At 48.3% G+C, this 25,885-nt stretch overlaps 1 protein-coding gene across 2 annotated transcripts; it reads right to left on the bottom strand.

Annotated features, from left to right (window-relative positions):
- Positions 1 to 9,342: 9,342 nt before the first annotated feature.
- Positions 9,343 to 25,083, bottom strand: TSPAN15 (tetraspanin 15). Of its 2 annotated transcripts, none has more exons than XM_041717162.2 (8): positions 24,922 to 25,083; positions 20,034 to 20,219; positions 18,326 to 18,400; positions 16,538 to 16,633; positions 14,804 to 14,920; positions 11,999 to 12,046; positions 10,522 to 10,638; positions 9,343 to 10,160 (listed from the first exon to the last, which is right to left on the bottom strand). In XM_041717162.2, the coding sequence occupies exons 1-8, from the start codon at positions 25,081 to 25,083 to the stop codon at positions 10,008 to 10,010; spliced, it is 954 nt and encodes a 317-aa protein (XP_041573096.2). In that variant the 3' UTR covers positions 9,343 to 10,007. The 2 variants fall into 2 exon arrangements, with proteins under 2 accessions (XP_041573096.2, XP_002193248.4); XM_002193212.6 differs by lacking the exon at positions 24,922 to 25,083 and adding an exon at positions 24,392 to 24,632.
- Positions 25,084 to 25,885: the final 802 nt, after the last annotated feature.

The raw sequence follows: 25,885 nt of genomic DNA, 5'->3' as shown, positions 1-25,885 counted from the left end.
GGGAAGGGCCCTCCCAAGGCCTGAGGCCTCCCCCGCCCCGTGGGCCCGGCCCGGGGCGCGGGGGCAGCCGCGCTGTGGCAGGATCTCGGTGCGCAAAACGTGCCGGGGACTTTTGCGCACCGGCTGCGGCGGGCGGCGGGGAGCGGCCCGGGCCCGGGGCATCTTTCCCCGGCGGAGGGCGAGGGGCCGGGAGGAGTGGAGCCGGGCTCCCCCTGCACGGCACGACGCCCCCGGGGGTGCGGGCAGGGCCGGCGGGAGGGCGCAGCCCCGGCGGGGCCGGAGTCCCCCCTCTCCTTCACCAAAGCGGCGCGGCGGATCCCGGTCGGGGATCCCCGTGCCGGGAGCGGCCGGAGCGGCCCCGTTGGGCCGCGGCGGGGCGGGGGACAGCTCCCCCTGGCCGGCCTGGTCCCCGGCCCCAGGGGGTGGCCTTGGGCGGCGCGGTGCGCGGCGGTGTGGGGCTGTGCGCGCTGCCCGCCCCGGAGCGCGCTGCGGGCGGACGGCCCCGCTGGGAGGGCGGGGGAGGGTGCCGAGGGGGGCGGCCACCGCGGCGGCTCGGGCGCCCCTTCTCGAGGGGCGGCTCGGAGGGCAGCGGAGGATGAATAGGAAGGGCCCGGCGGGGTTGGGGTTTTTTTTTTGTGCCTGTGCAATTGGATGACAAAAAAATCTGGCGAGCGAGTTTCCAAGCCTCAGACTGCCCACTTCAAACGTCCTTCAAACAAAAGCTGAAGAGGAAAAGAAAGCCCCACCTGGTACCGCTGTTTGCTAAAATAATAATAAATAGATTTCGTTTAATAAATAATTACAAGAGATTGTAAAGTGGAGTACTTTGGGAAGCATTAATCATGGGGCTGGGGGCAGACATCACCTGCTGGCAAACAAGACAACTTTATTGTTAAATCACCTTCCCACTGCCACTTTCCGATAACTCCCTCCCGTCGCCACAAAGCCCGGCCGGGGATGTTTACTCATAGTTAGCATAACAAGCACCATATTACCACGAACGTGATAAAAACCTGCGGGGGCACCGCTGCGGGCTCCCGCTCACACCTGGCCGGGCCGCCCGGTGCGGAGCTGGCACCCAACGGCCCTTCCAGGAGGGGCCCTGCTGCCGTTTACATTGGCCTGGTTTATGCTGCTTTATAACAGGTTTACTGCAATCCCTATCTCCCGGCCCTATTTGTCTTATTTTATTGAAAACATATGGTAACCAGAGCGGCCCCGGCGCATCCCTCGCCTGCCAGGCGTCGGGAACGTTTGGCGAGCCGGGGCTCGGCCGCAGCCCGCTCACCCGCCCGCCGGGGGCTGTTTGCTCGGGAGAGGGGAGGCCAGATAAGGCTGGGTCCCCTCTCGGTCCTGGGGTTCACCCCAGGCTCCGGGGGCCGCCGGCCGCCCCGCGCCCACCACCCACCTCGCGGCCACCGGTGCGCGCCGGTGCTGCGGCGACGGCAGCGGCGGGCGCACGGCAGAGGCACCTGCCCCGGGGCCTCCCCATCCTTCCCCCGCTCCCTCCGGCCGGGTTGCTCAGGAGGTACCGTGATTTGCGCTGCCATATGTCGGGTGGATCGGCGGAGCAGCTGCCGGCCCGGCCCTACCTACCCGGCGCATAATACCTGGGAGCCGCAGCCCCGCGTCCCCCTTTGAGAGGGCAGCGCGGCGGGGCCGGGCCCGCGCCGCTGTTTTGTGACTTTATTGTGGCGCCCAACAGATGCACGCCGGCCCCTCCTGCCCCTCGGCCCGGTGCGAGCGCGCTGCTCGGGACACAAGGAGCACAGATGCCAGGCGCAAGGTGCACCAGATGCCCCGCTTTGTGATTTCAAACAATATTTCTCCCTTCCTTCCCCCCCTCCCTCCTTTTTCTACAAGAGTGGGAGAAGACGGAACGCAAAAATAAATTTATATATATATATATATATAAACCGATCTGGAGGGGAAAGGCGAGCCCCGGCAGGAGCCGCCGGAGGAGCGCACGGCGGGCGCAGCGGCGCGGCCCCGGGGAGGCGGCCGGCCACGGGCAGGGGCCGGGAACGCAGGAATGCCCGCCGGGACGGAAGGGACCGCCTCGGGAAACCGTTCAGTACCTCCGGAACGCTGACCTGGGCACCGCAGGGCACGGTCTGTCCGTTCAAAGGGAGCTCCAGAGCGAGCCGGTATGACCAGACCTCAGCGCCTGTTACCAATATGGTCCTTGGGGCCACGAAAATGCTCCAAGGGCTGGGAGAACCTCTGCTGTGAGACAGCCTGAGAGGGCTGGGGGTGTTCAGCCTGGAGAAAAAAAGCCTCTAGGGCGACTTCCAGTGCCTAAAGGGGCTCCAAGAGAACTGGAGAGGGACTTCGGGTGACAGCACGGAGTGACAGGACAATGGGGGACAGTGGCTGAAAGAGGGCAGGGATGGATGGGATATTGGGGAGGAATTCTTCACCATGACGGAGGTGAGGACCTGGCACAGGTTGCCAAGAGAAGCTGGGGCTGCTCCATCCCTGGAAGTGTCCAAAACCAAGCTGGACAGGGCATGGAGCAACCTGAGATAGTGCATGGCATCCCTGCCCATGGCAGCGGGGAGTGGAGCTGGATCTTTAACATTCCTTCCATCCATATCATTCTATAACTCTATGATTCTGTGCAAGGATAAATAAACCCTGGGATAAGGGATGCTGCCACTTCACCAGAAGAGGAGAAGCCCTGATAGAAAGCCCAAGAGTTTCTACTTGGGCTTTCACTTTCACTCGACAATAGACCTCTCTCCATGCTTATGTACCCTCAAAACAGCCAGACAGGAGATGGCTTCATAAGGCTGCTAGAGCAGACAGCTGTTCTGAGACATCTGGATCAGAGTGCAACAGTCTTTAGCATAGAAAAAAACCCAACAACAAAAAAACAAACAAAAAACAACTGGATTATGTCTGGATAGGAGAGAGGAAAGGAAAAGAAATACCATGGAGAGGAAAATGCCAAGTACACAAGGGTCAGTCTGTGATGCCCACAAGTGGGTCCTGTGAAACCTGTTACCTGAAAGTATTTATTCAACCATCCAAGCATCTGCCCTGGCAGAGAAGGATGGTCCTGGCTTCCCTGGGAGCCAGCCTGCTCCTGTCATTCCCAGCTCTGCCAGACCTGCTCCCCTCTCCATTTGTGGTGAGTGGCTCCTTGCCCCAGTCTGCCTCACCTGCCAGGAAAAGGGGTTTCTCCTCCACCCTGTTGCCATCCTGGGCAAACAGGATATGATACACATCTTCACTTAGGTTTTCCAAATTCTTTAAGCTTTACACCAGGTTTTGGTGAGCTCTGACAGAATCCAGCAGCACTCAGACTTCACCAGCTGGCAGTGGTCAATTTACCAGTTGGGCAACACAGACTTGAGGCTTCAGGACTCATCTGCATCAACTCTCCTTTGGCCATCAGTGAATAATTACAGACCATAGCTATGCTGAGCTCAGACTGCCACCCTCCTGACCAGCCCTTCATTCCTGTAAGGATAAAAACATGACTTCTGGCATTTTGATGCGTGAGGGGGTTAGAAACACAGCAAACTGGTCATATGGGCCCTCTCTGAAACTTCTCACTCCCCAGGTGCCCATCAGACAGATGGTCCTTAATGGCCTCCAAAAATAATAAAAATTGTATTTTCCTCTCTTGATTTAGAGGCCCCACTGGTCAGACTTTGAACACACCAGAATCCACCAGAGCTGGCTTTGGAGAAGCAAAAAAGTTGCTAAAAACCAGGAGTTTGAAAGGAAATACCCTGTCCAATCTGAAAATAAAGGGCAGAGATGCCCTGACGCACTCACACACCACCCACCCCTCAACATGAGAAGATGGGGAAAGGTGTGTATGTGCGTGGGGGGGTGTTTAACCCTTTCTTTGCAACTGAATTTAGTGCCAGGCCGCTGCCACCACGGAGAGATGTGCCCAGTGTGGTGCAGGGGTCACTGCTGGAGCCAAACTCCCGCTGCCAGAGGGATGGGACTCAAACCTGTGCTGTGGCTATTTTCCCACTGGCTTCATGCACTTGCTGGTAACCGGTTCATACTCTTGCCATCACCATTCCCGCTGTGCCATCCACCTCTGCCCCCGAGCAGTGCTGTGCTGACTGCCCCACGGGGTTTGAGGTACTTGTAGCCCCCCACACCAATCCCAGCCACACCCACACTCCCCATGCATGACCCCATCTCCTCCCACACCAGCCTGGTCCCTTTCTTTCTTCTCCCTTTCACTCTCTGGAAGCATCATCCCTCGCCCAGCTCCAGTTTTCCATTCCCCTGCTCCCTCCCCCACACCTTTACGCCCCTTTTTTGGTACGTCCTGCCCTGGTGTCCCTGTCAGGCAGGCGTGGTGCCCCACTGCAGCATCCCCCAGCCATTCCTGCCCATCTGCACCCCCAGCCCTTCATCCAGCACTGGGCTCCATCTGCCAAACTCCCAACCCTTGAATTGGAGCCTCCTCCTGTCCTGCAGTGCTGAGTAGAAGAGGATTTTATACCCAGATGGGACCATCTGCTTCCACAAGCCCAGGTGTATAATGAACCTGGGGAGGCCACAAGCAGCACAGCCCATGGCAGCACCTCTGTAAAGCTGAGCATCCAGCCTGACTCCCGTATCTCAATTTAAAAAATCATGTATTTGCGCCCCCGCAGCTGGGCTTGGGGTGGCCTTGGGGTGGCCTTGGAATGGGGGGAGGGATGCTCCATGCTCCAGCCCATGTCTAAAGGCTCCCAGGATTCCCGGCTTTTAGCAGCACCCTCATCATTTTCCTTCACTGGCAGGCAACCAGCCCCAGTCACCCCCAGCAGGTCCCGGCGGTTTTTGGGGTTTCTGGCTCCAGCAAAGCCCCTGTGCTCAGGGATAGATTTTCTGACACCCTCCCATCATCTGACATCCCCTCAGGCCGGGGGCTACACCTCCCTCCCCCAGCTCTTCACCGTAATCCCCACCATTTTCCACCATCATTTAAGTTTCTGAAGTAATTTCTTTTTTCTTTTTTTTTTGTCCTTTTTTTTTTTTTTAAAAAAAAAAGCAAACCATCTACCATATGTTCTCCCCTGAAAGGGGCAATTGTTAACAGATCATTAAAACACCGTGGCGAGTGCTCTGAGATTCCTTCCCTCAGTCTTACGCATTATCCCGTCTCTGTCACCCTTTCAATGCGGCTTTGAGGACTCTGCTTTTCTAACTTCCTTCTCGGGGGGGAAAAAAAAAAAAAGAAGAGAGAAAGAGCCACTAAAATGACCCTCTTCACAGCTCTCCTCCTTGCTTTTCAATGTCCTTTGCGACACCCAACTATAATTGGGGTGGGGGGCTGGCGTGCCGCTGCTGCTGTCACCGGGCTGGGGGTGGCAGGGCCACATCCTGCCCCGGTCACAGGGTGCCAGGGTTGGGACAGCAGGATGAGGGGTGACAGGGGTGCTGCAGGCAACCTCCCCTTCCACTGCTGGCCAAGGGGACTGCTCGTCCTGGGGGGCTCAAACAGCACATCCCAGCCAGCCTGGTGCTGTCCCTGTCCCAGGCATGGGGGATGACCCCATGACACACAGTGTAGATACAGAGAGCATTCCCTAGAGACCCCATCCCTAGAGACTCCATCCCCAGAGACCCCATCCCCAGAGACCCCATCCCCAGAGACCCCATCCCTATAGACCTCATCCCCAGAGACCCCATCCCCAGAGACCCCATCCCTATAGACCCCATCCCCAGAGACCTCATCCCCAGAGACCCCATCCCTATAGACCTCATCCCCAGAGACCCCATCCCCAGAGACCCCATCCCTATAGACCCCATCCCTAGAGACCCCATCCCCAGAGAGAGACCCCATCCATAGAGACCCCATCCCCAGGGACCTCATCCCCAGAGACCCCATCCCCAGAGACCCCATCCCCAGAGACCCCATCCCAGAGACCCCATCCCTATAGACGTCATCCCCAGAGACCCCATCCCCAGAGAGAGACCCCATCCCCAGAGACCCCATCCCTAGAGAGAGACCCCATCCCCAGAGACCCCATCCTCAGAGACCCCATCCCCAGAGAGAGACCCCATCCCCAGAGACCTCATCCCCAGAGATCCCATCCCCATAGACCCCATCCCCAGAGACCTCATCCATTCCCAGAGACCCCATCCCTATAGACCTCATCCCCAGAGACCCCATCCCCAGAGACCCCATCCCTAGAGAGAGACCCCCATCTCCAGAGACCCCATCCCTATAGACCTCATCCCCAGAGACCCCATCCCCAGAGACCCCATCCCCAGAGACCTCACCCCTAGAGACCCCATCCCCAGAGACCCCATCCCCAGAGACCCCATCCCCAGATGGAGACCATCAGGGGATGGATCACTTCTGCCTGAACAATGGCTTTGGGTTGAGGGACACTTCCTGCAGGCTCTGCACTCTTGTGACCAGGAGGGACAAGGCTTTCAGAACTCACACAGAGGTTCCTTACCTACATCTTCTCCCCTTCCACCACGGATTTGGGCATTTCCCCAGAGGACCATGATCCCCAGCTCATCCAGCCAAGCTCCAGGCATGGTTTGCACTTCTGCTCCACCTTTCCCAGCAACCAGCACCAGGCCCTGAGAGTTTGCACTTCCCCATGCCAGCAAAGGAGTGTGCTGCATGGGACCAGAGAGAGCACAACACTCCTGCTGGGAAAGAGGGGTCAGCAAAACCCAGTTCTGTTTGTAAAAACCACAGAAACTTCAAAGCCCTGCACACAGACTTCTCCAAGAATCAATATCCCATGGCAGCTGCCCAGCTTTGCCAGGGCCTGCAGGTAGCTCCAAGGACCTCAGATGGTGCTCCTGGAGGTGATCCCGGCCCAGAACAGCTCGGAGCATCCCGGCAAGTGGGAGCCCCTGCCCTCTGTGCTTCAACACCCACCACACCATTTCAACCCCTGAACCCACACAAGAACCTTTGAATAATCAGCTGGTGCAGAAAAGTCGTGAATGCTTTTAGTGAAGAAAAGAACTTTAGGAACACAAACCCACAAAACAACTTCTAGCTAAATAGTTTTTATGTCTTAAACGCTGATATTTTTCCCCATCAGGGGGAAATTGGCTCATCCCAGCCGGGGCCACTGCAGGAACCCTGGAGCCGTGAGGATGCAGAGGGAATTCCCAGCGAGCAGGGATGTCCTTAGCGCCCTGCGGTACCCGTGCCACCAGAGGGAGACCTGCTCGGCATTTCTCCTCCGGATCCGTGCTAATTAAAGATTTGTGTTTATTATTATTTATTACTTTTTACAGCCTGTGCTCGGTACCCAGCTCACCCAGGTGCTGTGCCTCTGTGGCCTCACGAAATAGAGAGGGAAACCTCTTTTTCTGCAAAAATGGTGATGAAAAACAGGAATGCATGGAGCACGAACCACTGCAGCTCACAGCTGTCAGAACGCTTTAAAATTACACACACAGAATAATCCACAGTTCTGGGATTTTGTGGCCTTGTCTCAGGCTTTTAAGGAGCACGTTCTTAAATCAGGTTAAGGATGCATCTGTGAGGAGCAGCCCAGCTGTGGCTGCCCCTGCCAGGAGGACAGGGATTAAATTAGATCAGCATTCTCCACCCATCTGAAGACAATTTTCTCATCAGCTTTCTGGAGAAGGCAGCTGAGCAGAGAATTGCTGCATCTCTCTCCTTCAGCCACCTCCCAACAGGCATCATCCCTCCCTGCAGTCACCGTGTCCTGTGAAGCCAAGAGTTAATTTCCTCAGATCCTAGGGAATGGGAAGGGTCAATAGTTTCTGAATCAATCATTTATTAAACAAAATCACACAGGGTTTACTTTGTGATTGTCAGGTTGACATCACTCCCACCCAAACTCTGTGAATGATCACTGGGAATGGCTGAAAATTCAGAACAGCTCACAAATTTTCTTCATAAGGGATAGTTGCTCTCTTGTATCCCAAAATACTTCCCCCATTTCATTTAAACCACCTAAAGTTTAACCACACTTGTGCCACCTCCTGGTTTCTGGGCTATCTCATATTTCACACCACCCCCATATTTACATTTATTAGGGGGAAAAAAAACCCTTACTTTTGTCACCAAAGGAGAACTACCTTTGTCATTCCCATCTTCCCAGCCCAGTCCCTGCTACAAACCAACTCCAGCTTCAATTTCCCCATCCTCCCAAGCTGCTCCTCCTCCCTCTCCTTGTACACAAACCCACCCTTAAAACACACCTTGCTTTTTAACTTACCAGAACACATTATTCAAGACAGACACCGGGAAAATTTGGGTGAAAAGGAGCAGTTAAAAATTTAAGTAGTGGCCATGTGCAGGGCCCAACGCTAGAGCGTGCTGTGGACCTGCCACTGCCCCTGCTGGGCTGGGATCTGTCCCCTAAACCATCGGGATCTGTCCCCTAAACCATCAGGAACACCGAGGAAGTGGGCGAGTCCTTTTTTGGCTCCTGGAAACACATGAAGTTTTCTCAGAGACTCTCGGTGAAGGCAGAGAGTTAAGCAGCAAACGCTGAGTTTTGAAGGAAGCAGAAAAAAAAATGTCCAGGACTGTGGCAAGTACATTTTTCTCCCTCTGAGGATTTTTTATAGAGGTGCACAAAGAGAAATGAAAGAGAAAACAATTTCTATTTCTGCTCTTTGTTTTTCCTATGTGGAATGTGTTTGGAGAATTGTTTACCTGGGGTGATTGCTTGGTTGGATTCTGGTGAGGATTGTTTGAGCCTGGTGGCCAATCCAACCCACCTGGGGCTGGGCTCTCAGAGAGGGTCACAAGTTGGGCGAGAGTTAGAGTCAGAGAAAGTAGTATGTAGTTTTAGTATCCTCCTTTTATACAGTATATTGATGTATTTTAGCATAGTTATAATAAAGAAATCATTCAGCCTTCTGAATTGAGTCAGACACGGTCGTTTCTTCCCATTGGGTTCGCCTGCGTTTACAACACAGGACAAGATTTTTATTTTTTTTTTAAACAGCAACAAAAAGCAGCAAGGAGAGAATAATGTCAGATGCTGCCCTGTTTTTCTTACTGGAGCGTTCGGAAAATAAGAGATTTATATTTCAGGATATAAACCTGCTTTATTCTCATCCTGACTTCGGTTTAATTGAAATATTATGATAATTAGGTTTTGCATTTTGCCTGCAGGCCTGTCTGGGGCTGGAGAGACTGCACAGAAATGCTCAGGACAAAGGAACACCAACAAAAACCCCAGAGCTCTTGGTGGACAGATGTTCAGTGACTCTCCAAAAACTGCTTGGGCAGGCAGGATGCAAGCCAGACTCACAGCTCCTGCTACTTGTACCTTTTGATTCAGTGTTTGAGGGACAGGCTTAACTTACATAAGAAAATAAAAATCATCATAAACAAAACCCATGTGCTTTTTTTAAAAAAAAAAAAAAAACACTCATTGTTTTTATTTAGACAGTAAATTTTAAAAACATCTTGACATACAGAATTCAAAAAAATATAAAGTCATAAATCACCTAGTTAATTTACTAAAGGGGAAAAATACAGTACATCCAAGACTCAAACATCCTGTAAGTTTATACAAAAGCCACACAGTAACAAACTGCATTAAAAAATAGATCAAGCATTACCTGACTGATTTGACATTGGCGTTTGCCCCATTATTAAAAGGCACAGAAGACTGAGCAATGAAAGCGATCAGCATCACATCCATTATTGTCAGTAAATCCATCATGATTAGCATAAAACCCCACTATTAAACACGTGTTTAATATTCACCATGTGGATCAGTAAGAAATCTCTCTGGAAGGAGTAAGAAAACAAAGCAGGAAAAAGACAAACACTTAAATAGGACATCCCGAGACGCAAAGACACTTCCTAGAAATCGAGGTTCAAATCTTCTCCAGTTTTTTCTGGCCGTGTCACCACTCAGCAATCACGCAGAAGGAATTTCATCACCCACAGACCCGCCTGGGGTCCCTCCACCGTGTCCTGGCTGGCACCCACTGCCAGCTGCTGGCTGCTCCAGCACCCCCAGTCTGGCCCAGCCCAGAGCACTGGGTTTACCTGTTTGCAGGGCTGGGGCTCGGGCTCAGCCCGGGTAGCACATGCAGCAGCCAGCCCCGGGGAGCTCGGGGGCAGCCCTGCGACGGGGGTCCCCAAAAAGGCGCTCGCCCAGCTTGTGCTCCGCGATGATGTCCTCCACCCGCGTCACGTACAGCAAGCTCAGCAGCACGCCCACGAACTGCCAAGGCAACCAGGGCAAGGGCAGCCCCAGTCAGGCAGCACAGGCAGCTTGCCTCACTGGGGCTTTGGGAAGTCACAGAAAAGGAAGGAATCAAAAAAAAAAAAAAAACCTCACCAAATCCCGCAACAGTCATGCTACTGAATTACCAGAATGCCAAATTACTTCAGCTTATCGGTTACATTACATTCAAAAAGAAAACTGTGCTTATGGCCAAATGGGATTTCACGTACTGACAAACTTGATTCAAATGCCAGAATGCCGCCTCAGCTTATCAGTTACATTAAATTCACAAAGAAAATGTGATTATGGTCAAATGAGATTTCACAGACCCACAAATCACACGTTCCCCCTCTCTCACCTGGGGCAGCAGTATGCCGAGCAGCACGCCAGCCATGATGCTGTAGTTGTCCAAAAACCAAATGAGCACAGCATTGGTGCACCCTCGGACGTAGATAACGTTCTGAACACTCAAGCGCTGAAAAATATCAGAGTAAGGGTTCAACAGGCAGCTCCACAACGTGAGATGCATGTGGCAGATGTGGTTTGCCTTCCCACCTCCTCAAACCCACCGAGTTTAACAAAGACCTCATCAGTAACTCTTCCATCTGTTGTTAAGCTGCTCCACACCTCAACAAATTAATCTACTATTAAAAGTTATTCTACACCCGAGTAAGTAATTTAATTGTCTTAAACCTGTTTGTTGCAGCTATTTTTCAACAAGAAATGCACCCAATTCTCATTTAAGACCACTTGGAAAGCAGAGAAGTCTCTCTTTAGCTTTCATCTCTGCTTCCAAGTTGAAAATACAGCAGTGGAAAAACATAAATTGTGGACCAAGTGCTTTGCAAAAAGACCCTAAAAAGGACAGGAACAAGAGGATCTCGGATTCAGTCCTGCAAGCTGTGCTGCTCCGTGACCCCAACCCATAATATAAAAGCACTTGAGGCTGCAGAGGGTCCTAAGCAGATGAATGGGGTGAAGTTAAGCATAAGCTCAAGTGCCCCGTGTTAGAGCCTGGCTGCAGCCTTCAGGTGATTAAGCCACAAATCAATGAATCTGAATGAAGACAAGTTGTATTTAAAGATAACCGGTAATCCCAAAAACCAACAACCCAGGCTGGCATTGTGCTCCAAGTGCCCCAAATGAGCTGGGGAGAGGAGATTTTCCTGCCCTGCCTCCTCCCAGCACTCCAAAGCCAGCAGTGGAGAACTCGGGCAGATCCAATTACCCATTTCCCTTCTTAATCACTCTGCAATTACTGCCGTGAGCTGGCAGTCTCTCCTCTGGAGCCACCGGGGCTGTTCCCAAAAGGGAAGGCTGAAGGAGGAGGCCCCATCCCACTCCTGGAGGGAGGAGAAGGCAGCCAGCAGAACCAGGGAAGTCCCCCTGCTCCTCCAGGGGTACTGTCACAGGCTTAAAAATAAAACACCCACTCCTGGGATATAAAATACTTGAAAACAGCTAAGTTGGCTTTCATCACTGCCAGTTTTACTCTGTGAGAAAATTTGGCTTTTAAGTACTAAAAGTTTTCCCCAACTCAAGTCACTGCTTCACATTCTGAAAGCAGATTTTTGTGCATTAATTGTGCAATTAGCTTGGGGAAGTTGCCAACAAACAAGGAATAGAGGAAAATGAAAAGAAGGGAAGACACAAAAATCAAACAAGATGAGTTTTTTCTCATATATGGAAATTATTCCAGTAAAAAAGAACCATTTTAATTGCCGATTTAACTGCCTGGAAGATTAAAGCACACAGAAAACACTTTTATAACAGACCAAAAAAATGCAGAGAAGCAGCACCCTCTGCCATGCCAGGGTGGGCACTGCCTATGTTACCTCTTGGTCAATGGTTTTGTATCCACACATAGTGTTGATAATGTCTGTCTGAAAAGAAAACAACAAATATGAACTGCAGCAGGACACTAAAATCACAGAAACATTATTTTTACTCTGTGTTCACCCAGCTCACATAAAAGCAATGACAGGGCTACTTCCCAGTCCAACGCCAGTCTATCATAGCAGCCCCTGTGTCAGACTTAGTTAGAGCTCCCATGATTTTAGAGGAATAAGTATTGTCAGTGTGTCACTGACAATTTTGAACCATTTCTATCCAACAAAAGCAAGGTGGCACCAAAATCAAGCTGTGACAGAGCTGTGTGACACAGCTGTTTCCACAGAATGATCAGCTGAATTTCCTTTTAAAGCCTTAATAACTTAACACACCTTATTCCTAAAACCAGGGGTTAACACAGCCTTCGTGCCAAGATGATGACATATTTAAGCTCAGAAATATCTTAGTTTCAAATAACTTCCAATACTATGAAGGTTTTTTACAACACTAAATTCATTACAATGTTCATACAATACCATTACATACATGAATATAAAACTCATATACTTAAAAGAGACTGAGTGCTTGCATTCACCACAGATTACTAACATATTTTCTGTAACCATGTAATGCCTTCTGTGGGTTCCAAGGCTCTACCTTGAAAGCCTGGAAAAGCCAACCTGAAAATACTGACCTGAAAATCATGAAAATGAAAATCATGAAAATGAAAATCATCCAATGTAAAAACTCACTGGCATCAAAGGAAGCAGCCAATAAAGCCAAAGACATGGAGGAAAAGGAGAAGTTTTTAAGCCCCCCCAGAAAGCTGGGCTCTCATCTTGAACACACACTGGCTGACAAACAAGGCTCAGCACATTCCTCAAACAAAAAGGGAAACTCTGTGGGGTACCCACCTGCCAACCACAGGTAATAAATCCACTTGGAAGTCAGTATCAATATTAGGCACCAGTGTGCTGTGTTGGCTGGGAGTGATTTCATGTTCCCAAAATAGCTGAAGCCTGACTGACTGACACGTGGTCACTCCCCAAATATGTGACCACAAGGAAGGCAGTCCCATCCTTTAAACACAGAATTTGCTAACAGGATATTGTGACATAAGCAAATGTATGCAGAGGAGATAAATGCATTGTAAACAGAGGATTATAAGCATTTGGGACTAATTTCTATCCGCTCCACTAGTGTAAGTCTTTAATAAATAATTTGACATAAATATAGTTCCTTTAGAGCCCCCCCAGTACAAGCTGGCTCGTGCTAGCAGAAGGCTTTAACAGAGGATCAGAATCCAGGCACCGACATTAGCAGGAGTTTTCCATGACTACAAAGCCAATGAGTAATCACAAACCATATCTGTAGCTTTCCAGGACAGAAACCAGCCTGTATTTGGAAGGATTTGTCAAACACACAAGATTGATGCATCTTCTGGTTGTTTTCCCTGAGGCATAGCCCTGATGCTGCGCTCCCGTGCCGCACACGGCTCAGCAGCACCTGCATGAGCCACACTTCCACCTGGGGCTGCTCCCTGCCTTCCTCTAACTTCCCTGGCCTTAACACTTCATGGGATACCAGCAGCCTGATCCTCCCCTCCCAGCTGTCTTTCCCTGGAGAAGTTTTTTTTTTACCCCCGTCTTTCCCTGGAGAAGTTTTTGTTTCAGTGCTTTCCCTTTCCTGAAGGCAAAATCCTGAGTTGCTCTGCTCCATCCAGCTGCAGGCTCTTTTTCTCAAACAGCTAAGACTCAAAGCATGACTGTTCAGCTTTGGTTCCTGAGAATAAATCAAAGCTCATTACAGATTTAAATAGACCCATTCCCACACACCAAAAATGTGTGTGCACATGTAATAAACACCTTCCTGTGATACACATTTCTCAGCGACACCTAGGAGGATTACTGACACAACCATTGCATCTATTTGTCTTTTTTTTTTTTTTTAATTAAACAGCCATGCTCAAGGCAGATGTTGAAAGGGCAGCCCAAACCAGGCAGCAGCAGGATATCCATCACAAGCATCAGCAGGATATCCATCTTACACACACCGAGTCTATCTCACGTTCAGCCTGAGATTAAATCCCAGTGAGGCAGGGACTGGCTGTACTGGAGTAGTTGAGGAATAGTTCTTTATCAAATTCAGCATGACATGCATCCCTCAAATGAAGGGCAGTGAATTACAGAATTAATTAAAACACGTTTGCATGAAAATCAATGCCTGCTCCTAGTGCTGTCAGCACCAGTGAGGACCAGTTCATCACAGCTGAGAAACTGGTTCAGACTCCAGTCTTTCCAGCACTTTAGAGAAAGGAAGTTTTCAAGGATAGGTTGGGGCAGACCTGTGCCCACAAGCATCCCCTCACCCTGAGGTCAGTTGCCCACATTTTTGGATTATTCTGGAGATGACAAGGTCACTCTGTGTGGTTTTTAATTCACACAGCAGCTGGGGCACATCACTCTGACCCCCCACCCACAGAGACCAGCAGGTCCCAGGCTTCCTGGCAAAGCTGGAGCAGCAAACCCCGGGGAAAACACCAGCAAAACTGAATTTTAAGGAGGTCTGGTTGGGGTGAGCCATGAGATTAGTGGAGCTCCCAAGATCCCTTCTGGGGCTGAGAAGTGGGTCAGTAAAATGGACCACCATCAGCACATCTAATCCATTATTTTCTCCCTTTCAAGCTGTCAAGACCCACAGATCCATTAGGGGAGGAAAGGACCCATTTTCCTTCCCTTCTTACCCCAGACTTCCTAGTGTCAGGTGCTTTTTTAAGCAAACACCAGTGATGCTGAGGGGCCAGGACTCACCTTATTTCTGATGCAGCAAGTGTAGGGAACCCCACAAGCCAGTGGTCCTGGAGCTTCACAATTGTGATACACGTTTTGGGACCAATCTCTATAATCTTCCCCACCACAGCACTTGAACTGTAGAAAAAAAAATAAAAAAAGACACAAAACTCAATGATATCAAAGGTCTTCTCCAACGTAAATGATTCTTTAATTCCAAAAGGAAAAGGGAAAAAAAAATTGTACCTTAAATTCTTTGAACAAGTAGAAAACAAAGAAAGAATAAAACTATTTTTAAAGCCCTGAGCTACCAAAAAATTCTGTCATTTTATCAGCACAGCATGTATGAATGTGTATGATAACTACAATTAAAAAGAATTAAAGATACAGGTAATACTCCTCTGTCACCCTCTGAACTCCTCTGTCACCCAGGGTGCCAGAGCAAAGTACTCGGTGCTAAGTTCCACCTCCCATCTTTTCTGAGTTGAAAAACTTACCTTTCCAGCTCTGGACATCATTAAGCAGTGTTTTTACATTAACTCTATCATGACCTGCAATCTACCTCTGCAGTTGTTTTAAGAATTACAACTACATTTCCAACTGGATCTAAAAGACAAAAGCATTGCTTTAAGGCATAAATTAATCTCACCAAAACATTGTGGCTGTAATTTACAAGAACTGAAAGCCGGCAAACAAATACTGTAAGTTTACACTGACTTAATATAAATATTCACTTTACAATTTAAACGAAGGGAAAATGAGGAGCTCATTTAATCACTAACGTGTAGGCTTGCTGTACGTACCCATAATTTTGGGCAGTGCATGGAAAATTTAAAGTATTATGAAGTCTAATGACAAAATTTCCTCAGGATGGTCTGCTTCTGACAGACTTTCCATGCTAACTTTGTTTTTCAAAGCAGGCTGCCATCTCCATAACGATGTCCTAGAATATATGTATCACTTCCTAAGTCAATTTTTTTAATAACCATTACTTGGCATGGTCATGGACATCGCATGGGCCCTGACATCACATGGCTGAACACTTTCTGCTCCTTCTACAGCCCCTGAACTGCATGGCAGAACTCTTCAATAACCCAATAAACATTTCAACAGATCAGCCTTATTAAAAAGGGAAAAAAAAAAAAAAAAAGGCTGTGAGTCAATGCCAGGTGCCATTAAGTAATGGCCAGCTGGGCTCATAAGAGTTTCTGAATTTTAATGACAGGTAGATGCTCTTCCACTGGTATTTCCTCACAAGAAGCACCTGGTTAAAGGGCCCTGTCCATGCCCTCGAGCAGCCACACAACGGCCCAGGTTGTGGCAGCCCAAATGCCACCTCATTTCTCTTTATCCAGTTCCTCCTGTTAACAAGATTCTTCTCAATCTCCTGGACCAGCCAGCAGAAGCATTGAGTGCAAGGCCATGGCTGGAATTTAGGCTGAATTCATCTCAATCCAGCTGTGGGGCCACTATAAACCCACAGGTTTGAAGGATCTGACCTTGAGCATTGAATTGACCTGCCAAGGCAAAAGCTGCATTTGGCCCTCTCTTTTTGCAGTGATGTAAGAGGGTTTTAAATGCCAGCTGGAATGCTGGATGAGCCCTGACCTCAGCAGCAACACCATAAGAGATGACACACAAGATCTCATCCCCCTCATCTGTAACAACTTGATTGTCACACCACCAGAAAAACTCAAAGCTGTTGCTGAGTTAGTCCAAGGAGGAAAAAAAAAAAACAAAAACAAACCAACAAACCTGCTTTTGGACAGAATCCATGATGTTCTTGAAGTCTAAATCATCATAGTAATTCTCAATTCCTCTTCTAATGTTATCATTTAAAAATTTGATTGTCTAGAAAGCAAAAGGAGAACAAGATTCATGGGTTGCACAATGGGCACATGGGTTTAGGATTAGAAGAGCAGGTTAAAATGACAAGTGTAACTGATGAGCACAAAATAAAAGGCTTTTTTTCTTTTTTTTTTTAAGAGAAAAAACCAAAACACTCATTAAAGCCCTGCAGGGACCAACCATCTGTTCTCCTCTAGAGAAGCAGCCTCACTGCTGGGTTTGGGCTGGCAAGTTCCAGCAGTGCGACACCTCTCACTGCTGAGACTCTCCAAGCAGCTCCCAGAGATGGTCCCATTATCCCTGGATATGGATATCCCAGGATCCCTGTCACTGGGGACCCTCAGCATCTTCTGGATGACAGAGCAGTGGGGTTGGGTGGTGGATCTTGGCACCATGGTCTGCACCACGCCCCGAGCAACAAGACGTGACTGTGTCACCACCGTCCATGAATTTTTTATTTTCCATGAACTTTCCATGAATCTGAGTTTCCAAAGGGTCCATAATTGCCAGATAGAGAGCTTTATTCCACATGGAGCGGGAAAAAAGGTGTGTTTGTATGTTTTACAGTGGTTGTTTAAAGAAATATGGTAGCATGGCGATGGCAGATATAAAATGGTGTCTCCTCAGCACGGCATATTAGAAATTAAATCAATGAAGTGTTTTTAAAGTTCAGAAGATGAGAGAAAAGTGGGGGGAAAAAGAGTATTTAGTTTTCAAGATCCAGCACAATCTCAGCACAGCAAAACCAAGGACTAATCACTACCAAAATGTAACAACTTTGCTTTCAATGCAGCTGCTGAAATGGACAAAGCTAAAGCCTTACAGGTCAGAAAACCTGAAATACACCCAGTAATCTTCTCAGTATTATAAACTGCAACACCCACAAACTAACCAGAACAAAAAGGATGATCACATCAGTGATGAGAAATAGTACAGGACCCTCCTAGCTGGTCAAAAACCTCATTTAGACTGTACAGATTTGAAAAGGAAGTAGAGAAAGAAATGGGAAAAAGGCACATGACATGCAAAACATACACAGAGGCTACTACACTAAGCTTCCATAAATACTCTCTTGTTCTCCTCATACTAAACAAACTTCTCCACTAGCCTTGAAAAACAAGGGAAGAAAGCTGTCCCTAAGTGTAGTCGTCCTGCTGTAAATTGAAGCATAGACATCTAGTACTTGCCATAGTGAATACATTTACATTTTAAAGCATTTCTAACTGAAAAAAATAGCCTGCTGCTTTCTGTGCAGAAAAATCAAGGGTTGTATACAGTTATATCATGCTTGTCAATGATGGAGGTCTCCTACATAAATTTGCTATGTTGCTCACGGATGTGGGCAGAGAAGAGCTGTCCTTTGACTGAGGCAAAACATTTGGGCCATTAAAAAACAACAGCCTCCAAATCCGTCTGGAAACATCCCCAATTAGCTGTCAGACCCAGTTGGCAAAAGAGAAGAAAGCATTTTGTCATCCACGAAGAGCTGGAAACTCATTTTGCCTGCATTGCAGATTTGTAGCCACCAGATTTTCTCCAAGTTCCTTACCCTGGAATTCATCTCCAGAGCAGTGGCAAACCCCACTGCTGAGCCCTGAGAAGCCTGGACCTGTCTGCAGAGTGCTCAGGTGACAACTTGAGCAGCTGTTCTTCAGCAGAGCTCAATCACAGCAAAACCTGAAGCAAGCAGCTCACCTGGTTCCTGAAGATCAGGGCCACCACTCCGCCGGTCAGCTCTATCAGCAGGCAGAGTCCAAGGATGTACATGAACTGCAGGAAAACAAGTGCAAGCCAGTCATTAGACAGAACCCCAATTACTCTTTCAATTAGTTCCTTTAAGTCTAGCATTCAACTGCCAGTAGACTTGGCTTTCAGTATGGCATTTTAAAGGAAAATATGAAATTATGGGTTTGTTCTTATGAAACTGTCAAAGTCATGAGAAAGACTGTTTTCCTCACTTAAATTATTTTGGGTTTTGCCCAACTGGCAAGCATATTATTTTTCTGCTCTGAACGGACTCAAAACCATTAGATGAAATTATGCTGCCAAGACAGTCCTTTCCACACCAGCATCCCAGAGAAGCATATTGATGGGGTGCTACCAACCACACCACACTCCATGTTTTTATGCTTCCTACAAAACCAGTACTTACCTATTAGCTTTCAATTAGTGGATAAAGCAGCACACCTTAAGATAATCCAAACCACCTTCTTCTACACTGCCAGTGCTAAATCAAAGCAAAATTCCAGGCTTAGTAGCTTTTAATGTGTTGCTTCCCACATTTATTTGCCTGTGCATATACATGTGCTCAAAACACACTCACACACAACCATGTGAGCATCCATGAATGCCCATGAAAGAGTGTGCAAAATGTGAAAAATATGAAAAAATCCATTGCACTGTGAGAGAGCTGCAGCATGCCAGTACTTGAAATGTTTTTCCAACCCTTCAGGCATAAAAAACAGGTGTTAAGCAAATTCAGGTCTGCTGTGTAACAATGAACTTCATCAGGAGAGAAGTTTTAAGATCCCTTGTCTGAAAATAATCCCTAATGCTCTCCCCTGAAAGCTGCTCGGTGTCAGGAATTCACCAGGTATCTTTTCTCCTGCTAAATCTGGAATCTGCCTGGGAAGCTGGCATCAGGGACTTGCTTTGTTCAACACCCAGCTGGGTTTGCTGCCAGGATGGGAAGAGAAAATGCTCCTGGCATCTGACACACCAGCACGCTCAGTGGGAAGAAGCCTAAGGAGGGGCTCTCAGTAAAATTCCAAATCCATGGTTATTTCGGGCTTTGCCCTCCGTAACAAACCACGAATTTAGCATTTTGTTAGGCTGAACTGACGTGACAAGGCCAGGTTGGGTCAGGTTTTGAGCATCCTGGTCTAGTGGAAGGTGACCCTGCTCATGCAAGGGGGTCGCACTAGGTGGCCTTTAAAAGGGCCTTTCCAACCCAAACTCGGTGCAGGTGAAAATGAAGTTTGCACACTTTAATTTTAATTAGTCACACGTGTAGCTTCCATCTGCTACCTCAGGAATTTCCCTAAAATTCACCTTTTCAGAGGCACTGGGGAGAAAAACCTTGTGCCTTTCATTTCACCCTCAGGGCCCTTCTCTCAAAGGCCCAAGCTCCACGCCTAATGTTGGACACACATTTTCCATGGCAGGACAGATAGACTCTGGCCATGTTTGATTATAAGTGATTTTTAGTTTGTCAGCTTTTGCTACACTAGACTGTAAATGTGGCAGAAGAGCCACTAAACTCAGATTGAATTAAACCTTTTTAAAAAGCAACCTCGTTAAAATGTTTTTCAGCGCAGACATAGTTCTGGATGTGAATTCAGAGGACAGTGGAAAGCAAAAGCAACAAGCCTTAGAAACTAGGAATAAAAATTCCAACACTTACTGCTTGCAGAAGGCATAAATTGTCTCTCAGAGAAGCCAGTACACCCACAAAGGATACCAGGAACATCACGATGCCCAAAAGTATTAAAATGATTGCTGGGGCTAGAAAGGCACTTTCTAGAGTTTTGTACTTCTGTCTTTCAATTTCTGCATAAATCCCAACTGCAAGGACGAGGGCTCCGATCACCTGGAAGAGAAACAGAGGAGAGCAGGGATGTTATTTTTTCTGCCAGTAAACAAAGAGATGACAGGCTGTGAGTACACAGGAACCTGTCACTGCTCACTTCAAGATTCATTATAAACAATGAAACAGCCAAAGCAGAAGTCTGGATTTAAAAAAAAAAATTAAAAACCCTTGCAGACTAAAGAAGAAAAGGAGCTGAGTTGGAAAAAAATGAAACTTGTTCACTTCAAAAATATATTTCATCATGTTTTAACATTCTGGAAGTTAAACTAATCAAAATATACATCACTGCCTGAAATGTAATTTATTAGCCATCTGAGATCACATATATTACATATATGACCAACTGCCATGGCTTTAATGACCCTCCTTTATGTGTCTGTCTGTCCTTCTCTCTGTGTGTATAAATATATAGAAATACATACATGCCTCTAACATAACCCAGTTTCTAAGCTGGTCTGCAAACAGCCTATCTGCCCCTTCATATTAACTCCTACTGTATTTAGGCTCAGTAAATACAGTCAGATATTTCCTATACCTCCACTCTTCCTGCCATCAGGAGAAAGGCACCAGATTAAAAACTAATTAAAAGAAAAAAAAAACAAACAACCAGGGAAATTTACTTCCTTGAGCAACTACCAGATAAAGCTGGCAAGTGAAATAGGAAGGGACATTTTTCATTTAACAAGGTAAAGATATTTCAATCAAAATAATTAGATAGGTCTAAATCATTTGGCATTAAAACTACAGTGTGCTGCAAATCACTTTGAATTATGCTAAATTAATTAAAATTAAAAATAGCCCACAATACTTCATTACAAAAATTGCAGTGGAAAAACTTTGCTGCCGACTCCAACAGCCAGACACATCATCAGGGAGGAGACCAGGCACAAATCAATCATTTTGGCAATCTGATAAACAACATTCCCCTTTCCTGACCTGACATTTCCACAGGAAACACGAGTCTGCTCTCTGCACACCAATGCTTCTTAATTATACTTCTTAATTTTTAATTTCACTTCTTAATTTTGGATATGACACAGTATATCCCAGACAAAGGGCTAGAGGGACACAAGATGTGAGTTATGAGTCCATGAGCCAAACAGTTGAAATACTTTTTTAATTATGGGCTATCTTAAAATAAACAGCAACTTACTGGAAGTTCTTGATTTTCTATGGAAATTAATAATGACAACAAAGGACAATATGTATGGAATGCCCTTAGTTTGTCATTTGAAGAGAGAAAATTCTCAGGAGGGTTCAACCATAAAAAGAAAATATACTGAAGCTATTTAAAAAGCAACTTAAAATTTGAGTGAATTGAGAGTAACCCCAAAACCAGATTCTCCTGCAAACACTGAAGTGTCATTAACAACAATAACTCTTGCCTGGTAAATCCCTTGTTTAAAAAGCAAAAAAAAAAAAAAAAAAAAAAAGAAACTCTGGACATAAAGCACAGGTATTAAAGCTTGATAGGGATTATCAGAATTTCAGAAGACTGTTGTTTCAAGACTAGAACTTTTTACTGAAATGTCTTTTTCTTAACCATAGTTTTCTCATGAAAGCATTACATTTCAGGGGGTTTTTGACTAAAAGGTACCCGTAAATAAAATATTTCTCTATTATAATATTTTATAATAATATAAATAAAATAAAACAAGATACTTTAAGAACTTTAGATATATAAATACATATAGCATCTTTATATACACATATCTTCACTGCTTTTCACTTCACTGCTCCCACACCCTCCAAGATTTACGCTTGCATTATCTTCTAATGAGCATCCACCAGCAAATACTGGGGATTTCTCTGGGGCTTTTGCACACACAGAAGCCTGCTTTCCCAAGAGAAAGGAGAAGCATGCATTTATTTATTTATAAGTAGAAGCTTTAACCCTGTATTTACAGTTCTTTTTATTAAATAAAGCTCAACAACAGCACCTTCTGTTTAAAATGCTGGGTTTTTGTTTCAGCTGGACAAGAAAATTGCATTACAGCCCCATTCACCAGCAAAAGAGGTGTCTGGAAAAGTTACAGTGACAGCTAGTTTTTAAAAAAGCCCTGGGTGACAGGGGAAGACCACAAGGCCTGTAGCAAACATCCCCTCTGACACTCCCAGCAATGCTTTAATTTCCTTTCTGCTTTGGACAAGGCTGGTATTTAGTGCCTGGTGGTTTAAAGCCATCCTGGGGACCCAAATCTGGTACTTCATCACTCATAAGGTACCAGAGGAATTGCAACAGCAGGGAGGGAACTGAATGAGCATCCAGCAGGTCAAAGCCCCAGACAGCAGCAGAACATCACAAAGCACCCAATATTCAAGAAAGCAAACACTCCCACAGCCACCCTTCCATTTACACCGATTAAAGAAAAAAACCCCAAACAACAAACTCAGCAAGAAGCGCAGTGCTGAGAAGAGAACTGACATTTCTTTCCAGCCGATGAGATCTGCTGCGCTCAGCTGCAACAAAAGCGAATTCCGCGAGCGAAGCCCACGCGCAGCGCGGCGCGTGCTCGGCCCCAGTGCCAGCGGGATGCTGCCCAGCACCAGCCTGCCCAAAACAATTCCCTGCCATTCCCAGTCCTTCCTGCCTCCCCTTGCCACCCCCATCCTCCCCCTCCCAGAGCAAACCATCTTCTCCAGCCAACAAATGGAAGCTCTTGTTTATAAACCAGGGCAGAGCATTGAAAATCCAGAGCGAGCAACTACAAAGAGTAAATAAAATCCTCAGGCTGCCTGAAAGAGGCTTTGTCCTCCGAGGATGGTTTCAGAAGGGCCCTTTCTCTGCCACCAGAGGAATGTTTACATCCCACCAGCCAGGGCCCTTGCTGCCGACAGAAAACACGGAGCGGACGACGCGCACGCTCCGCCGTGAAGGACATGCTGCAAAAAAGGGTCTGAAAAATAACACAGCAAATTTGAATTTCCCTTTCTGAAACTCACAACTGTAGAATAGCTGTGGAGGAGCGCAGGGAGCATCAGGAGTCTAAATCCAAGGGTTGCTTTGTCTGCTAAGGGAGACAAAAGACATCTGAGATCCCAAAAAGCCTGAATTACACCCGAACACTTTGTGTTTCAATCTTTGTTCATTAAATCACAGGGTGACTCTGACACTCACTATCAAACCTGGCAGATCTAAGCCTCTTCTCCCATACAGCAAAGCAAAAGCCTTATGCTTCCAACTGATAAATCCCGTGTCAGACAAAAACAGACCAGCCAAACTAGAACTTAAGCAGAATTTCAAAAGAAAAAGCCAAATAGAAAACACCCTGCTCTGACATCAATGCCATCTTGCAAAAGCCCCTTTAAAAATCACAGTGCTTACAAAGAGCACTTGAAAGGGCTCAAGGGTTCCTTCCAGCCCGAGGGTGCCTGGTGTGGATTTCCCACATCTCAGAACTCAGTGGTCGCAGTCTGGACCCATCACCTGCGACTCTCTGGCTCAACCTGGATGAGGACAGCAAGTGCCAGACACCTGTAACTGTTCAGCCCGGCAGCCTCACCTGTCGAGGCTCAGGACAGGACATAACCCACCGAGGAGCGACGCTGCAGGGCAAAGGCTCTGTTTGCCCACCTCCCCTGCAGGGCAAAGCCGCATTTCGATACGCACAGGAACGATTTTCACCTGCCGAACTTCCAACACTTCTGCCAAGTCCCCATCCGCCAAAACCAGTTTGTCAGTGCCTCGGTACGGACGGGGCGCTGCACCCGCGGCCACGGTGTGCCAGCCACGGCCACGGGTGTGACACCCACGGTGTGCCAGCCACGGCCACGGGTGTGCCAGCCACGGCCACGGTGTGCCAGCCACGGCCACGAGTGTGCCAGCCACGGCCACGGGTGTGCCGGCCACGGGTGTGCCAGCCACGGGTGTGCCGGCCACGGGTGTGCCAGCCACGGCCACGGGTGTGCCGGCCACGGGTGTGCCAGCCACGGTGTGCCAGCCACGGTGTGCCAGCCACGGCCACGGTGTGCCAGACACGGGTGTGCCAGCCACGGTGTGCCGGCCACGGTGTGCCAGCCACGGTCACGGTGTGACACCCATGGTGTGCCAGCCCCAGCTCCGCCGCGGAAGCACCCAGCGATCGCTGTGTCGCGGTCCCCGCGCCGGGTGCCCCGCGCTCCCCGCGGCTGCGGGACCCGCTCCGCTGCGCCCCGCGGCCCCCCGCGCTCACCCAGAAGGTGGTGGAGTAGGTGATGAGGCTGAGCTTCAGGCACAGGTAGGAGAGCCGCCCGCAGTACCGCGCCTGCTCCGGGTCGCCTGCCGCCATCCTCCGCGGCACCTGCCGGGCCCTCCGCCCCTCACGGCCCGGCCCGGCCCGGCCCGGCGGGCGGGCCCGGGAGCCGCTTCCGGCAGCGCGGGGCAGCGCCGAGCGACCCCTTCGCCTTTCTTTTCTGCCTCTTCTTCCTCTCTCTCTTTTTTTCTTTTTTTTTTTTTTTTGGTTTTTTCAGTTCCCCGGCCGCTCGGTCGGGGTTAGCCCCGCAGCTGGAGGCGGCGGGAGGAAATGGATCTGACCGCTCCGGCAGGAATCTGGCAGTGCAACACGCATCCCCAGACCTCTGCCATCGCCATTAAATCAGCCGCGATCGAAATACAGCCGTGGGAAGCCGCTGCATGGGTTTTTTGGTGGAGTATCCAAAAACGTGGCAAAGCAGGATCCCTACACCCCACACAGGCACGAGGAAGAGTTTCCAGGGCATTTACCTCTCTTTGTGTCACCCACGCGATTGCATATGCAAAGGGAGTGACGTGCTGCCAACAACAGCCACGGCTGTGCCTGCACCGACCTCCGTCCCCGTCCCCAGAGCTGTGTGACAGCGGGCCCGGGATGGCTCTGACACGGCGATCATGAACTGCAAACGCCATTCGTCCCTCCGAGGTGAAATAAGCCCTCCTCTCCCACAAAGGGCTATTTTCCCCCGGGGAAAAATGTCTCCTTCAAAGTGGCGGACAACTGTCACAGAGTCGCTTGTTTCGTCCTGGCCCGCAGCAGAGGCAGATGGCATTGAAAATCAGTGTCTGGTGTCAGAGGAGATGAAGTGGGGCAGCATTAATCCTTAAGTCACCTACCAAAGAGACTGGAAATCCTCCGAGCTGCGCATGAGAACTGTGTAAACATTCAGTCACACATCATTTCTTTAGGGCATACAATACACCAAAGTCTCGTTTCTAAAGGCTAAAAAATATCCCTGGATAATTTGATTAGAAAAAGTACTGTTGCTACCGCCTGCAGTGCTACTACATTCTGCTTCTGGAAAACAATCCACCTCAGGACACTCCCAGCAGCAGAACAGCTCTTCACCTCTAAAGTGTCTGACAGTAATACAATGTCTTAGAGCAGTTATCCTCTAAAATACCAACAACTTCAATTTCCAGAGAGATTTGCAAATATCCCTGACACTTAGCAATGGCATGCAGGCTGGAAATCCCATCACATATAGTTGCTGGGAATTAGTGTCTGTCATGTGGTCTTCATGTCTCATGGGTGTTATCACATCCAAGCATGTTCTTGTCACATAGGCATCTTCTTTGAGTATTTAACTAAATTAATTGTTCTGGTTTGACTTTTTAAATTCCTTACCTTGTCATTTGTGCTGATTCCTGCACATAAAATTTCAGGGCACATCCTGCTGGATGGGGAAGCTGAGTAAAGGTGTGTCCGTTTTCC

This window comes from Taeniopygia guttata, chromosome 6 (genome assembly GCF_048771995.1).
Source record: "Taeniopygia guttata chromosome 6, bTaeGut7.mat, whole genome shotgun sequence".
Taxonomy (NCBI): domain Eukaryota; kingdom Metazoa; phylum Chordata; class Aves; order Passeriformes; family Estrildidae; genus Taeniopygia; species Taeniopygia guttata.
The sequence above is the reverse complement of the archived record's forward strand: the minus strand, read 5'-3'. Positions and strand labels throughout refer to the sequence as shown.

What these genes read in the sequence shown, in the direction of transcription:
- TSPAN15 (XM_041717162.2), bottom strand. Translation starts at nt 25,083, where the DNA reads ATGGCGTTTGCAGTTCATGATCGCCGTGTCAGAGCCATCCCGGGCCCG. An exon ending in CCCTGATCTTCAGGAACCAG is followed by an intron (nt 16,634 to 18,325) that starts GTGAGCTGCTTG and finishes TTTGCTTTCTAG; the next exon opens with ACAATCAAATTTTTAAATGA. An exon ending in ACAAAACCATTGACCAAGAG is followed by an intron (nt 10,639 to 11,998) that starts GTAACATAGGCA and finishes GATATTTTTCAG; the next exon opens with CGCTTGAGTGTTCAGAACGT.